Here is a 17,348-nt window from a genome sequence, read left to right as displayed (position 1 = left end):
GAACGTTTTCAGACACTTCTGAAAGTTGTCACTGAATGTCAGCAAAGTGAAAAAATTCTGTTTATTTAAGTTGCAAACCACTTTTTTTTTCCTCTTTAGCTTTAAATATACTTATGCTGCTCCTACATTCATGCATATAGGAGATGGAAAATAAATTTATTCTAGCTTAGTTCCTGAAGGCTGAGCATGCAGCAGGCAATATCTCAGGTAGTGGTGTATACACCAGGTGTGTGCTACACCACTGGGTAGCAGTAAAGATAATGTCAGACTTTTCTTTCACCCTGTAAGGAAAGGTAGATTTAAGAACTAATATAGAGAATCAAAGCTTCTGTGGTACAATCTCACCATTGAGAAACTTTGGGATCTTATCCACTGTTAAATTACATTTGAGAGATGTCATTGATGAAAGGATTTAGTATTCTAATTATCAGCCCATTTAAACTCAACTGCAGTATTTAAAACTATTACACGATTTAAAAAAATCTTCATAATGCATTGTTTAGGCAAATTTAACCTGTGCAAATTTCTTTTGAGATGTAAGAAACTGCCAGGTCACAGAAGCAGCCAGGACCCCCCAAAGTGAAATAATTTGGTATTGCTTTTAAGAACCACAGTTCTCCTGAGGTTTGGCCATAGCTAAACTGGAAATGCTTTGAGAAAAATGCTTTTATTCTGCCTTCCAGTCAGACAGACGTGTAGAGCAAACTGTTCAGCTGGGAGTACTGAACACACAGTCAGCCAGGAGGAACAACTGAATCACCTGCAAAGCTTACATGGTTTTATGTTTCTTATTCTTTAAAAAAAACTGTTACTATTCAAAGAGAATGCCACTGTGAACAGCTGAATTAAAAACTTCTCTCCAATGTGCAGGTGTTTTTGTAAATTCCACATACCCATGTGAGCATGAGTAAATATAAGACAACTGTAGTTTATCTACAGCTGTATAATCAATATATTGCCTTGCCTGAAATATTGTAGACATCTGCAGAATATTGTTGTTTATTCCATCTTCAGAGAAAGGAACTCCTCACAAAGTAGCCCTAGAGAAGGGAAACAAAAATGGTACAGGGCTGAAGAACTGAAAAAGCAGAGCTATTTACTATAGAAAAGAAAGAATATGATAAGTTATCTAAAGTTATGCATGGAACAGAAGAAGCAAATGAGAAATTGCTGATTTCTCATAAAAATAAAAAAAAGTATAGTAGACCATATAAGGGAATGCAAATGAAAGACATTCCATAGTGGTTAAAATTTTTGATCTCATGCTTTGACACTGAAGCCAGTGCTTAGTAGAGCTCCAGTTAAAGAGCTGTGAGGTGGTAGATTGTTTTGCAGGCTTGCTGAGATTTCTTGGGGATTGTACAATTTCCTAGTACCCATGATTTTGGTAAAGAAAGGGAATTTTATAGCAGATCTAAAGGACCTAGTTCTCTGATTTCACAGCCTCAACAAAAATGAGTTGATTATTAATTAAACAGAAAAGCACCTATTTGATAGAACACGCAGCTTAAAGAGAGTTCCACTGGAAAGCAAAACACACTAGTGAAAAACAGAAGCAAGAATGGACAGATAAAAGAGGGAACAGCAGTTCAAGGAGCAGTTTGCACTCCCTGTAGCCATGTTTCTCTTCACACCTCTGGGTAAAGCTATGTGAATCTGATGAAAAAGATGCCCATAAATATTATGGCACTAGTTGTTAGTAAGCACAGAAATATAATAAACTGAATGTTATTGCTTAAGACACTAAATGGCTAAACCAGATCCAAGAATTTAGCCCTGAGGGTCAGCAGCAAGATATTGAAAAGATATTTGCATGACATCTTTTTAAAAAGCAGAGAAAGCTTACAGGCTTGTTTGAATTCTAATGAAAGCAACCTGAATTCCTGGCTCATGAAGGGTTTTGTCATATGGATGCCAAGCCTGCTCTGGAGGTATGTGCCTCCTCAGTCACCCACAAGAACTGCCCCGAGCCCCACCAGCTTTCTTGTTGATTACTGATCCTTAGCCAGACTTGTGTTTTATTGTGGTTCTCTACTAAAACACCCGCTCTTACTCTGATCATTTGTAGAATGCCAAAAGAGGTTTTCCAGGAAAAAGCCAAACCAAACCCACAACATTTTATAATGGCTACTGCGGCTGCCATGGAAATTTGTGAGCAGAGTATCTGGATGCAAACTGTGATGGATATTTCCCCTTTGCTGTGGGAGGCACATGAACCAGTAAGACAAAACCAATTCAGTTCTTTAGCCATGTCTCCAAACAGCCTTCAACACCAGCTGAGATGAGGCAGTGTCAGTGCATTTGGGCAAGCTGGTTCCAGCTCCTCATCCATCCCCTGCCCTACTTCTTGTAAGAAACGTATTTCTTGTAAGAAACATATACCATTCGTCATGTGGCACAATTGTGGGAAATATTTACTGACATTATGGTCCCCCAGCTAATGCCTGATTGACTGACATGAGGAAAGGTTTATACAGAAAGGCAATCACATTTCTCAAACGAATTGTAAGCAACAATGAGCAAGCTTTTGAGCAGAAAACCTCTCATCTCGTTAAATGTCTAATTAAAACATATATATATATATGCATATATATGTGTCTGTGTGTTTGTGTGCACATCTCCCTTCCCCATAACTACATATATACAAACACAGTAATTTTGAACACAGTTTAGGATTTATTGAAGTAATTTCTCTCTACCAAGTTATTATTGGGATATTAAAATTTTACCACACTGCTTTCTCAGAGTTATTAATATAAATCATTAGATACATCAATTCAAGTTTAGAATTAGCAAAGCAGTCAATTGTACAATTCAACAGTTAACAATTAGTTTTCCTTTGTTCTAGAGGCTTTGGACAAAATGACAAAATGCTTCAATTTCTTAATGTTGAGCTACTTTGGTAAACTGTAGGAAGTATAAAAAGGTAATTTGAAGCAGTCAATTTTATTTCCATTTTGCATTGCTTTCCTAATTGTACTATCCATCTCTTTTAATCAACATGCACTACAAAGCCCTAAAGTTTGGTCAGATTATTATATTTTTAATTGGTCATAACCTCAGCTTTTGTATGCAGCATGAGTTTTTTCTTTACTTCTTAAAATTTCAGAAGCAGTTGTGAACTACTGCTTGAAGTATCTCAGATTTGTGTACTGAAAATATCCTGGTACAAAGTTCACTTGACTTAAAAAAAGCTCTGTGTAGTTATCACAAAATCAGTAGCAAACAAGTAATTCTGTTTCTATTATTCTGGGTATCCATGGCATATTTTTTCTATTAACTCTTCCAGGTCTACTCACTAAAAGCCATTCACCAGCCTTCAGTAATAAGAGTATGCCTATTGTAGGTGGATCTGTGCTAGGACATCTTAAAACTAAACTCTGTAATACTTCAGAGTCATTGTGTGAATTCTGTTTTTTAAGCATTCTTTCAATTATTTGCATAGTCAATAGAGAGTATGAAATCTTTACATCATTTCCATGAGTGTAGGGCATATATCCATGGATACAGTGATAGTCAGGCTATTTGCTGCAAGACTGTGAAGAGTTAATTCCTAAGTAGTTTTATATCTCTGCAGAATGAGAGAGGGGGCTTGAAAACCTGTTACTGAAGGAAACCCCCCCCCCCCCAAATAGTCAATTCCTTTGTGGTTTATCCTTGTTTCTCATCAACCAGTTGGCTAATGCTGGGAACCAGCAGACTGATGGGAGAGGAAAACTTGCAAGTCCCAAGCAAACTTGTAAATTTTTAAAGTATCAGCCTTTAAACTGTAAGGAATTGGAAGTGTCTGCTGTAGGAGCCAGAGACAATTCCCAACAGGAAAGGGCACTAAAGCTAATCTTTTAGTCAGTATAGGCAGCTTTTCTTCAGGATGCTTCATAATGGAGCTCATAAATAGGAAACATCTTTACTACATCAACAGGGAGCAAACAACACATAAGGAAAGATATAAATAAAGGAAAGGGAGTAAAATCTGAGTTTCTTCTTCCCTTGGATGCCTCAAAACCTTTAAACAATTGCACTAATTATGCGAAAACCCTCCAAAGGTACCTATTACAGAACTTAGCATTTATGTTCTTTTCTTCCAAATGAGAATCAAATACATCAAGAAGTTTTATTCAGTCTCAGATCTGTGCTTTTTTCTTCTAAAACCCTAAAGCAGATAATATGATTTCCTGTCTCTGCATTGTTTTGTACAGGGTTTTTCACAGATAACACCTGACTTTTGGAGTCTTACTTTAAACGAAGGAGCTTCCTCAGAAGCTGCGGCCTTTTGCGCCTGCTTTTTGTCATTACACATTTATGACACTGAATGACTTAGAAAGGTTTAATGTGTTATATTTCATCATAAAAAATTAGCTGATTATTTTTTTTCCTCTATGGGGTTATTGAAAATTTACATTACCAGCATTTTTAACACCAGGATTAAAGCAGGTAGCCGAGCTCTAAGCTGTAAATGAAAAAACTCCTTTGCTGATGAATATGCCAGATTCAAAGGCCTTCTTGTATGACTGCAGATCTGAATGCTGTTCTTTGATTTCTTTGAGAATGTTGCCACCACTTCTCATTCAATCATAGAATCACTTGCCTCAAATTAACCTGTCTAAAGCTGACCATAGATCAGCAGAGGGCAGAAAGGAAAGGAGAAGCTGCCCCATAATTTCATCTTATTGCTGGCATCAGATGGAATTCACCTTTCTCGAAGGAGGAAGATGGTCCTTACTCATGAGCCAGCAGGGCTGATTGACAGAGCTTTAAACTAGAGTTGAAGGGAGAGGGGATAATATCAGGATTGCCTGTGACAAGCTGTGAGACAACCCACCAAGGTCAGAGGGACAGGATGCAAGTGAGGGCCCTCAGCCGGTGGCTCCAAGACACACTGGCTATGCCAGAGCACACTTGAAATCTTACAGAGATGAGCCAGGGGCTCCTGAGGAATTGGAGCCATGAGGGAAACACCAGTGAAATACTTCAGACAGCCCAGGTGAGGTGCCTCTACACCAGAGGAGCTGGAAGCTGCTGTGCTGCTGGAAAGCTGTGATCTGCTTGACCTGACTGAAACTGGGTGGGACGAATGACACCACTGGGGTACAGCTATTGATAGCTGCAGAGAAGAGATAAACAAGGAAGGAGAGGCCAGGGGGTTGCCCTCTACATCAGGAGATGGGTAGAGTGTGAAGAGCTGTCTAAAAAATAGCCACGAGCAGGTTGAAAGCTTAAGGGTAAGAATCAGAGACCAAGCCAAGGGACCTCGTGGTTGGTGCCTACTACGGACCCGATGAAGGTGAGCCCATTGACGAAGCCCTCTTGCTCCAGCTACAGAAGGCATTGCACTCACAGACTCCTGTCCTGCTGAGAGGCTTCTGCCACCTCGACATCTGCTGGGAAAGCAGCACAGTGAGCTGGAGGCAATCCAGGAGACTCCTGGAGTGCACGGAGGATAACTTCCTACACCAGGTAATAGACAGCCCTACCAGAGGGGAGGCAATGGACCTGATGGGCACCTATGTGAGTGGAAGAGGGGAAAAAAAGTTATTCTTACCTCTGTATATCACTGTACTGCTGTGATTCTGCTTATCACTTATAGATAAGCGGGTATCAGGTGTTACAGGCTGTTCCCACTCAGCCTGTGTATTCAGTAGAGGAAAAACCACAGGGCCATAGGGAGGACATCAAAAGGATAGTTTGATAGGAGGAGCGAAATCTATCCCATTTATAGCTATCTCCTGATCAAAAAAGTTGATTAATTCAGTCCATGGCACTGGGGGAGATTAAATGAGTCAAATTTACTGCAGTTTGCAAAGCTGCATTTCCCTATTCTTTCAGGAACATCTACTAACTCTTAACCTGTTATGTATTAAAAAAAAAAAAAAAGGAAGGAAAGAGAAGCAGGAAGAGTAAAAGAAAAGAAAAAGAGCAGTGGCACTCCCTTCCCAGCAGATGCCATTCCAGAACAACCCAGCAGAGGACAGGCCACTCATATAAAATCACTGACCTCCTGGGGCAAAAATCCCCTTTGAAGAGCTGTGTCTTGGAGAAAATACAAGTATTCTCATAGCTGGAGATGAATTCTTTTGGTGTTTCAAGCACTTTCTGCAAATGCACAAGTGAAACCTCTCCAAGCATTGTAACAACTCCTTAGAGGAATTCAAGGTTTCCCATCAGAGATGCAGCTGACACAGCTATTTTAAAAGACATTGAAGATGAAAGTCAGGATGAATGTCAGGAATTTTTGGTAAAAGCATAAAAGCTAAAACTGTAAAGAAAAAATAGCATCCTTTAACAAGAGCTAAGAACTACTACTTAGAACTAAGTAGGTATTTAACAGGGCTCTTTTATAAGATTTATTATAAGATATAGAGACACCACAGCAAAGGCTGCAGAACAAAATCCTGAATACAAAAGAACTCAGAAAAAGCTGGAAGCTTTCACTATAACTGCATCCTTCCTTAAACGTTTTTAATGAGCCTAATATGCTTCCCTATCTGCTCACAGAGTTCATTTCCACTGGTGTATCTGGTTGGTTCTGGAGCAACATGTACTGGAACACACAGAAAAGAAAAAAGCAACAGGGCATTTTTGGCCCACTCCACAGGTACAGTTATGCACAACAAAAGCTGTTGGAGGGAAGTAGATGGCCAGAAGCTGAAGGTAACTCCATATGACTTCCCCAAAGCCCATGTTCAGCAGCATCTTTTAGGCAAGCTGGGAGGTGCATCACAGGCTGAAATGGCCACGGCAGCCTTTAGCCACCAGTTTTACCTGTTTTTCCTATTTTATCCATTACACTATTACATATTATGGCTTGTGAGACACACCTTAGCAGGCAGAACTCACTAGTGTCTCCCACAGCTCCTGAGTGGAGGAAATCACCTGCCAGACAGAGTGACACTTTGTCTTGGTACTCAAACTCAAGTACGCCTTGGGGGAAGACCACTTAAAATCCCAAATTGCTGAATATCATGATTTTTCAGGCAAAATGACCTGACAGCAGGAGTTGAGAAGAAGCTGCAGCACACCCCCCACAGATGCCAGTGTACCAAGGCATCCATACCCTGCACCATGTGTGCTCTTCTCCTGTGTGAAATAAGATACCTACAACTCAGAAATGGGAAAACCAAGATGAATGGATTTCTTTTTTGGTAAGTTTGAGGAATTAATATTCATACCATCAACAGAGATGAAGTTGACTTTCTGTAGCTGATTCAGCACAATGTTTAGAAGGTTGTGTATGACTACATTTTTAGGAAAAAAAAAAAAGAACATAGCAAAGGACAAACTCTTTCAGGGCATTTGTTACAGAGAAAGAATTCACACTAGTTACAGCTTTCATATTTTACCTCATGGTAATAAGTTTAACTTTAAAAGTGCTTACTTTTGCCTTACAGTAGCTGCATTTACATGTGATTGGGATGATGTTTTCATAGGCTTTTTGTCATTTTAAGAGTTCTTCCTAGGTGTTTTACATACATGACCTTATATCTGCTTTGAGGTTCAGAGTAATGCATTTATCTTGTGATTCAGGTGGCTAAGAGCAAGGACCTGGTGAGTTAAGAAGGCTGGGATCATAGTTAAGCACTTAAAACACTAACTCAATTATATTTAATATCTGCTTTTTTAAATTTAAATTTAACCAAAAATAACGTCACAAACATTATTCACAGTTTATAGAAGCTAAGAGAGAGATGAGTCGAAAAGGAAATAAAATGGAGTTTTTTATCCATTTTAATATGCTATTCTAGAAATTAATCTTCATGCTGATAAAAGTGAGAGAAAAGGTGACTCAAATAGTATCTTCTCACCAGCTCAGGAGGAATGTTCTTTCTTCCTTATAAGCAAACCAGGGAGAGAAGCCAACTGGTTCAGAGGTAGGACTTGACATCAAAGGAGAACAGCAATCACAGACTTACAGTGCATTTCAGAACACCTATCTTTTTTCTTGAGGTGAATAAATTATGCAAACTATTTCATTTAACTTAAACAATAGAATAAAGAAAAGCGAACTTCTGGTCCTGGAGACTATAAGAAAGTGTTTGAAAATCTAGCCTAGAGCAGGATGAAGTTGTCTGATTTTGGGCAGGGTTATAACCCATGTCCCTTTCCTTCCCTGCCAGGAAAGCAGTTCCTTCATACTCCTGCAACTCTCCCTTTTCTCAGAAATGTCCTGGTTCCCTTCCATTTCCACTTGGTCCACCCCCAAAACAAGCTCAACTCCCAGCCTGCTCCCTATCTGTGTTTTCTGGGTCGCTGGCCCAGCACAGGATGACAGGCTGTGGACTGTCCAGAGCGCTCAGTGTGCTGAGTGATGCCAGAGGAGCACAAGCTGATTGGCTGATGAGAGGCTGCCAAAAAGGATGGGTAATGGTTGGGCTCTGTTTGCCTTCTCCTCAGGGAGGGCATTAGTAATCTCCTTTTCCTCTGCACAGTCACTGTTTTTCCATAAAACTCACAGTAACAGTGTCTTTTGAAACCTCTATATCAGTCAAATTTGTAGGGGGTGGGTTTGGGTTTTTTCTTTCTTTTCTTTTCTTTTTTTTTTTTTTTTTTTTTTAAGGTTTTTCCATGAGTACAAAAGCTCCTGGTGCAGGCTGGGGGGGAAAGGAGAAGTTGCCAGGTAGACAGACGTGTGCCTTTTTCCTTTAGAAAAGAACATTCTTTCATTACTTGATCTTGGGGGCCTGAGCCATGATCTTTGCAAAGTCAGAATTGGGAATACTATTCACTATTGGCAGGCACAACGGGTAGAATGACACAAATCCCAAAGACAATATTAAAATGCCATAAAGTTCAGTAAAATGTGCATTTCATTTTTAACTCTTCTTTAGTTTTGCTGGTGCTAATGTGTTGGAGTTTCCTGTTGTTGTTGTTTTTATTATATTTTTGCCAAATAAATTTTAGAACAACTTTTATCTGGCCACTTTATCACTTATTTTTCTCACCTCTGTCATCTATCCCTGCAGTCATCACTTTCCAAAAACACTACAATGAAAGTCAGACACAAAACCAAATTACACATTATATTTTTATGATCAAAGAAATCTGATCCTTCAATAGCTCCTGATCAATTGTTTGTGCTCTTTTCCACACACTTGAAATTTCACAGAAAAAGAAAAAGCCAGCAACGACAAAAGATGAAAAGAAAGGTATTCTACTAACGGCCTAGAGTTATTCAGGGTAGATGGATATGAAATGAAATTTATGAGGGAAATGTAAAAATATTGCTCTTTACACAGACTTTTTGAAGAGAAAAAGTAATGCAGCTGCTTGGTGGTTGAGAGCAAGCTCAGCTCTTGCTTGGAGCTCACTGGGGCTCCAGGCTTACAGGAGAGGGCTTTGGTCCCACAGTCACAAACAAATGCTGCAGGGAGCAAAGGGGCCCTTTTTGCAGATTAATGGAATCATTGCAGGGAAAAGAACAGTGAAGCTCTGCCTGCTCACAGTGAGCCAGTCAGAGTGGGAAGACCCTGAAGAAGAAGGAGGCGAGGTACCAGTGCGGCTGCAGAGCACGTGCCAAGAGGAGTCACGGTGCTGGAGGCATCGCTTTGCTGAGCACATCTCTTGTCCCTCTCCCTCACAGATGGCTTACAGCCATTGTCTGCCAGAACACTTCATTACTTTCCTATTAATGACTGCATCGTAATTTCCACCTGTTTATTGATGGATCATTGTTTTAAACTGTTTCTAGTGTGAAACCTGGTACCTGTCAGGGTTTCTACTTGATTGGAGATTGCCTTTTATAGCCACATGGTTAAGTCATTCTAGTTTAAAATAAAAAAATAAAAATACTTTTAGTATGACATTCACTGTCATGATAGTAAACAAACCAACCCCAATTTAAATCTCCCCGATATTCCCCAACAGGTCAGTGTTTTTCAAAAAGATTCTTACTGTGAATCATCCTGTGCATCTCTCATAAAAATATATTTCTAGCACTTGACATGCACTAAGAGTCTGTTTAAAATATGTTACAGGCATGACAGGCAGTGTCCAGTGCAAAGTCAGATCTATCCTGTCTTCTAGTTCCAGTGAACCACAAGCCCATTTATGTTACCTCGTGTCGTGAGTAGCTGCATCGGTATCCTGTGTAAAAAGCAAATCCTCAGGAGCTAAGGCAGCACACTGCTGGCTTTAGAGGTGGATTTTGGCTAAAATCAGAATATCAGGATGATGAATATGACCCCAAAGCCATATACTTGGCATGTATGAGTGATACATCTATTATTTGCACCAAATTTACACCAGGGCAGGACAATCAATTTCAGTGGAATAGTTGTGATTTATGTCACTGGTCATGAGCTGAATATTAGGCTCAGTTCTGTGCTATACAATGAATTTGCATGCCCTGGAGAGGTGATACAAAAAGAACATGAATGTCTGTCCCACACCTTTCCCAACATTTTTCCTATATGAACACATGCAAAACACCTTGTTTAATACATTTTTAGGTGTGCTGAGAATGGAAAAAGAAGAGAAACTCAGTGAGAAACTGACAATTCAGTCCTAGTTTAGATAAGCAAACTGTGGCATATTGCATGAAATTCCAGAATTTCCCTTTGCTCGAATACACAGATTCCAAATATACAAATACATCTAATACATACCACTTCCAGGGTTTCTGTTTCCTGTGACATACAGCCTGTGCTGACCAGTAACTCTCCCCTACCTCCCCACTACGTGTGAATTCCATAATTCTTGCTAACAGCACATCAAATGTGAACTGCATTGTTCTAAGATTCTGTAAGCCAGAACCTATATGTATAAAATCACATCTGGATGTATCTCTGTTATGCAGAAAGCATATTAAAACTGTATTTCTTAACATATAAGCAGGACTTTGAGAATTCTAAGTATTTGAGTAGTAGAAAGCAAAAGAAAGTACAGAAAGATATCAGTTAAGTTGGCATAATACAGAAATATTTTGAAGAGAAAGAAAAGCTTACCTGGAAAAAGAAGATAAGTACACAGTAGAGATTTAAATGTGTTATGTCTTTTAATGCTTTCACTAATAATGAAAAAAGTGAGATGGACTATTCCTGTATAATATTAGAATGAGTAGCTAAAGATATTCCTCAAAAATACCCTTGCTACTAAAGATCTCTTGATACCTAATTTACTGCCCAGGATTCTGATGACAGTATGAAGACAAGACACACTTATTTTTCATAACTGACTGTGAATTCAGTAGAGGATTTGTTCTGTGGATTTTGATATATGCTAAAGGGACAAACAAATAAGATTGGCATTTGCATAGTGTCATATATGCACAAAATCTGCAATACTGCTTTAACTAGTACCTAGGAAAAACCACTAAGGTTTTCTGAAATAGAAACTGTTGAATATGTATTAGTTGTTTAATAACATAAATTAGTACTCTTTGCAATGCATTTCAAAAGCATTATTTTCCTGCCTGCTAACAGTAACCACTTGGGATTTTCTTTTAAATAGAACAAACTTTCAAGTCAAAAAGACTGGTGGAAGCCTAAAGCAACTTTAGAGCAAGGTCTATTTTAATTCATAGTACAAGTATACAGTTGGTATAATATTTAAGAATGACAGTGCTGTCTTTCAGTCCTGCTGCCCAAAATACTTGGAAATATATCCTTTCAGAATACAGAGAACATATCCTCTACGAAGTATCCAGATAAATCAGTCCACCCTTGGCTGTAACTAAATGCTGTCTAGTGACTTGTGATCGACAGGGCTTTACCCTCTGACAGCCAGATTCATTGTTGGGACAGCAACCAATCGTCGGGTTTGACGACACGAGCCTAATCAAAGTTGGAGTATAAAAAGCCCCCTTGGAATATATAAGGTACACCAGTGTGGCAAGCTGTCTCTCAGATTGCATTTGCTTTCACGGATCTGTTTAGTACTGGAAGGGAAAGGGGGAGGGGGGAAAAAAAAAGAAGGGAAAAGTGCTGCACTGAATGTGAGATCATGCAAAAGCTAGTGCTCTATGCTTATATTTACCTGCTCATGCTGATTTCAGTTGATCCGGTGGCTCTTGATGACAGTAGTCAGCCCACAGAGAACGCTGAAAAAGACGGACTGTGCAATGCTTGTACGTGGAGACAGAATACAAAATCTTCCAGAATAGAAGCCATAAAAATTCAAATCCTCAGCAAACTGCGCCTGGAACAAGCTCCTAACATTAGCAGGGATGTTATTAAGCAACTTTTACCCAAGGCTCCTCCACTACAGGAACTGATTGATCAGTATGACGTCCAGAGAGATGACAGTAGTGATGGCTCTTTGGAAGATGATGACTATCATGCCACCACCGAAACGATTATCACAATGCCTACGGAGTGTAAGTAACCCTGCTGTTTTCGCCTCCCACTGCTCCTCCGAGAGAGTTGTCTCCCTGCTGTAGAGCCACACAACTCCTCCTCGGGCTCTCCCAACAGGCTGCTGGCTGAAGTCTGCTGGAGGGAGGGAGGAGAGAGTTATTTCTAAAGAATTTGAGCCAGGTTCAGATGACTGTGTTACGAGCTTTTGTTTTACTGTTCCTTTTCGGCTCCTTATAATGTGTGTGCCCTGTGGCACTTTGGATTTGCCCAATGCCTTAGAAAGCAAAGGGAGATCTGCAGTTTAGTTGACTTCGTTATCTGCAGCACCCGGGGCATTTCCTATCATAAATACAAAGTACAAGTGCAGCAAATGAGAGAACTATATTTTTTGTGAGGGAGGTTTCACTGGCCAGTAATTTTAGAAGCAGTAGAAAACAGCAGAAATGTAGCTTAGAGCACTAGACCTACCTAACTGCAACATGTTATAGCATTTGCAAGTAGAGAGTTAAATTCTTGCTTCTCTGCTGACCCCATAAACTAGCACCACCCACCTCAGAGTTAAAACTATATATTTAAAGCAAATATGTGTGTAACAGCCTTAAATGTAAAAATGTCCATGCTCTAGCAATCAGCTCACGTAGTTGTGCCAAGGAAGAATGAAGGCATTTACTGAATGAGCAGATTCTGAGTTATCTTCTGAGTGCTAAACATCTGCTATGGCTCCTATCAAGTATCTTTTGCACAGCTAATACTATAGTATCTTATGTTCTTCATCAGCTAAAGTATTTGGCTATGGCAGCTGTTTTTTTAAATAACACTTATGAATATGATGACAAAAAGGAAAAAGATGACAGGACATATAAGGCATGTTAGCAGTCACAGATATCGTTACATTATGCACACTGGAATAATATCAGCTGCTCTCACCAGCTGAAAATATACTCATCAATGAAAAAGTAACTTTCAGTGAAACTTTTCAAGTTATTAATTAATAAGATGAGCATTTAATAGCATTATACTACTGCAGTCTTATCACAAAGCTGAGGTCTGCCAGCGATTTTATTCCAGCCCATTATGTCCAAGCCTTTATAACTATTTTTAGACAAACTGCTACATAATTACAGTGACTGAAGAAAAGCCATTGTATTTCATTGCTCTGAGTTCATTTCCTACTTCTTATAAAAAGCCCTTGAGCTATTTTAAATGCACTAAAGAGACAGGTATCTTAAGTGATGAGATTTATGAATGTCAAAGCCCTGCACCATTTAGGATTAGTGCTACCCATTTTATCCTGGCATGGAAAGATATTGCCATGACTAGGTATGACAGCTGCATCATAGGCTACAGGAAGGAGGAACGAAGCACTGCACATGACTTTTTCTATAACATTCTTCAAATGCAAACAAAATGATCCTCATGTTAATCCTCTCCATTATTTTTTTCCCATTGAGAAACGAAATTTAAGTGTCTGTGCAGTTTGCCCAGTGCTGTATGCTGTGCAGCACACTGAGGCTATGTGGTAAATTAGAAATAGCTGGATCACCACACACGTGTTGAGTCAGCTTATGCAAAGTTGCTCTTCTGCATGCTTTATGAAGGTCCTCAGGATGTGACTAGCAGAAGTGAGTAGGTGGGAGGTGATAGCATAATAATTTTGTTGACATTCATTAAAGTTGCTGTAGGGTGTAAACCATAGAAAATGAATTAAGTTAAATCCACTTTGTTACTGGTACTCTTTACAACATATTGTAATATTTCCTCTACAGTTTGGAAGAAATTAGACAGGTTTATTTATGCATTTTGTCTTGTTCCCTGTTCAGTAATCTGTTCTTTCCATTCATTTATAGCTGATTTGCTTGTACAAATGGAGGGAAAACCAAAATGTTGCTTCTTTAAGTTTAGCTCTAAAATACAATATAACAAAGTAGTAAAGGCACAATTGTGGATATACTTGAGGCAAGTCCAAAAACCTACAACGGTGTTTGTGCAGATCCTGAGACTTATTAAACCCATGAAAGATGGTACAAGATATACTGGAATTCGATCTTTGAAACTCGACATGAATCCAGGCACCGGTATTTGGCAGAGCATTGATGTGAAGACAGTGTTGCAAAATTGGCTCAAACAGCCTGAATCCAATTTAGGCATTGAAATAAAAGCTTTTGATGAGAATGGACGAAATCTTGCTGTAACTTTCCCAGGACCGGGTGAAGATGGATTGGTAAGTTTGTTTAGAAAAGTCTCATTTTATTGAAAAGCATTTAAGCAATGTTTTAAGGATCAAATGGATGCATTGTTTATGGAATGGAAGATAAAAGTTCTGTATATCCAATTCTTTCATTCTTTGCTCTCTGATCATGCCAAAATCAAGTGTTCCTCTGCCTCTGTTTCCTTATATAAAAAAATTGAGGGAAATTGCAGTATTCCAGAGAGATGTTGAGAGGCATTAACTAGAAAAGGTTTTGGTAATGACTGGTGGATGGTACTACCAAATAACATTGTTTTCAAATTTGAGAGCAAGTACTGCTTAATAAGCAGTTGCTTTAGATAAAGCTAAAAGAACATTCATTGTATTTTTTCACTGATAAGAAAGATGCCTCCAATACTGCTAAGAAAGCAAGGCAGTTTCTCCCTACTCTCTATGCTTATATTTTATATTAATAACAGCAAGAATTATATGTTTTTGAAGGTGAGAATAGATCTTCTTCATAATGTTAAGTTCTGTACCTTTCAGTATGTGGTAGAGTGCATCATTCCACCTCTTAGAAATGTTTGAATGGATAAATTCTGCTTGATACAATAAACAGTGATGAGAAAGCCTAAAATAACTAAGTGGGTTTTTTTTCTAAGTATAGATGAACAAACTAAACCTGAAGTGTGCCACTACAGCATTTTCCTTGCTATTTGTTTCTGCAAATCACTAATCATCTACAACCTATAAAAATTCCTAAACTTACCACAACCAAGTAATTTCTCCTTTTGAATAAAACAAAGAATATTATTTTACTTTTACTTCTGAGCAGTGGATGAATCTGTTGATCACAGAAATATAAAACTATTTAGGTTGAAAAAGGCCTTTAAGACCATTGCATCCGTATTTATGTAGCTGTGTAATGTTTAACTTCACAGTAGTATAATGCAATTAAAAAGAACTTAAAAGAAAAACTCTGTGATATCTTAATTGTACATCCAGTATAGATGTGGATCTCCTACGCTAGAGAGAGGTCAGGTGGATATCATGATGAGGAATGTCCTCACCACGTCCATCCATTCAAATGATGATACATGTGGGTAACCCACGGCTACCATCATCTATAAATAAGCATTTCAGTGGCAGAGCAGGGTTAAAAGCACAGCTGATAACAGGAGAGGAAATTTTTCTTCTCCTTCCTCCAGGTCCTGCTACAGGGATGTTCCTCTCACCAACTACCTCCCCATATCATTTACCTTTGGGAGGAGTGTCTCCAGCCGCTCCACAGTTTGCAGCTCTAAGGGCAGGTATTTTGGAAGAGAGAAACCTGTGTAACAAAGTTGGCTGGGCCATTAAGTACCACTAAGGAATGGTCTTCGTGGGATGGCCTGGTTAGTGCCAAACCAACAGATGGGGTTGGAATCACTGTGTGGAAGGGAGGAACTTTGGGAAAATTTTCAAACTCGTGATTGTGAAGGTTGCAATTTCCATATAGTCTCAGTTGGTGCCTGTGGAAACACACCTCCAGTAGGAAGCATGTGGCATAGAGATCTGACAAAAGTACATTGCTGGCCACAGGACTCTTCCAGGAGTCAAAATATTAGCTGGTCCTCCAAATTCATTCAGTCATTCAAGCATGCCAGCAATTAAAGAGTAAACTTTGTCCACCGTGATCTCAACAAGAAACCTTCCTTGATATCCAGAAAGCCTGAATTCAATATGATTTTAATGGAGAGAATTTCAGAAGGACTCACTAAAACTCTCATTATGAAATTTAAAACAAACAAACAAAACCAGCATTAAATGTAAAAAATCCAGCATCCTCTAAATTTCTGAAATGTTCCCACAGCAGGTAACAGAAATGATTTGGTACTGAGATAACAGTGATTTCAGGAACAAATACGTCTTAAAGTTCTTTATAAAGAAACAGCAGGAAAATGCAGAGATAAGTGTAACACATTTGCAGGAGGTCCAAGTTTTGTTTGCAAACTTGATTTCAGAATATTAATTTGATACACCTGCATCTGAAATACTATTTATTTGCGTGTTTTTACTGAAGTTACGTTTACCTCAGTAATGATTCCAATTCCTTGTCCTCTCCTCACAGAACCCATTTTTAGAGGTCAGAGTTACAGACACGCCAAAACGGTCCCGCAGAGATTTCGGTCTCGACTGTGACGAGCACTCCACAGAATCCCGATGTTGTCGCTACCCGCTGACCGTGGATTTTGAAGCTTTCGGGTGGGATTGGATTATTGCACCTAAGAGATACAAAGCCAATTACTGCTCCGGAGAATGCGAGTTTGTGTTTTTACAAAAATACCCCCACACCCACCTTGTACACCAAGCAAACCCCAGAGGTTCGGCGGGCCCTTGCTGCACGCCCACCAAGATGTCCCCCATAAACATGCTGTACTTCAACGGGAAAGAACAAATTATATACGGCAAGATCCCGGCCATGGTTGTAGATCGCTGCGGGTGCTCATGAGATCCTCGTCAGATCCTCAGAAATTGTGGAAGCTACCAAAAAAAAAGAAAAAAAAAAAGAAAAAAAGAAAAGAAAAGAAAAAAGTTATATCCCCTCACCAGTCTTTCGAACTGTGAAGTTACATACAGCAGGCATTGCCGACCTCCTGTGTGCTGTATGATAGGCTATCGTACAGATTTAGTGCAGCACCAGCTACAGAACGTGAACTAAAGGACTATAGAGTTACCTGACGGCTGGTTTTTAGCCAGCAAAAGAGAAAAGCTACAATCAAAATCACCGGATTTAACGCAGGAAGTTCTTACATTACGAGGGAATCAATATTCAGTTATTTGGATGCAAATTTATATGCAGGTTTCAGTACACGTTGGTAACCAAAAGC

At 39.2% G+C, this 17,348-nt stretch overlaps 1 protein-coding gene and 1 long non-coding RNA gene across 2 annotated transcripts; one reads left to right on the top strand and one right to left on the bottom strand.

Moving 5' to 3' along the window:
- Positions 1 to 994: 994 nt before the first annotated feature.
- On the bottom strand, positions 995 to 16,995 carry LOC116789770. Its single transcript, XR_004358150.1, has 3 exons — positions 16,551 to 16,995; positions 11,971 to 12,422; positions 995 to 1,040 (listed from the first exon to the last, which is right to left on the bottom strand). It is a non-coding gene; the product is annotated as an uncharacterized LOC116789770 (long non-coding RNA).
- Positions 11,937 to 17,052, top strand: MSTN (myostatin). Its single transcript, XM_032693952.1, has 3 exons — positions 11,937 to 12,310; positions 14,138 to 14,511; positions 16,589 to 17,052. The coding sequence occupies exons 1-3, from the start codon at positions 11,938 to 11,940 to the stop codon at positions 16,967 to 16,969; spliced, it is 1,128 nt and encodes a 375-aa protein (XP_032549843.1). The 5' UTR covers position 11,937; the 3' UTR covers positions 16,970 to 17,052.
- The last annotated feature ends 296 nt before the right edge of the window (positions 17,053 to 17,348 follow it).

The sequence above is a fragment of the Chiroxiphia lanceolata genome, chromosome 7 (genome assembly GCF_009829145.1).
Source record: "Chiroxiphia lanceolata isolate bChiLan1 chromosome 7, bChiLan1.pri, whole genome shotgun sequence".
Taxonomy (NCBI): domain Eukaryota; kingdom Metazoa; phylum Chordata; class Aves; order Passeriformes; family Pipridae; genus Chiroxiphia; species Chiroxiphia lanceolata.
The sequence above is the reverse complement of the archived record's forward strand: the minus strand, read 5'-3'. Positions and strand labels throughout refer to the sequence as shown.

Bases quoted from the DNA above. Each gene is read 5' to 3' on its own strand.
- MSTN (XM_032693952.1), top strand. From the start codon at position 11,938: ATGCAAAAGCTAGTGCTCTATGCTTATATTTACCTGCTCATGCTGATT. The intron at 12,311-14,137 runs GTAAGTAACCCT...ATTCATTTATAG, and splicing joins TATCACAATGCCTACGGAGT to CTGATTTGCTTGTACAAATG. The intron at 14,512-16,588 runs GTAAGTTTGTTT...CTCTCCTCACAG, and splicing joins GACCGGGTGAAGATGGATTG to AACCCATTTTTAGAGGTCAG.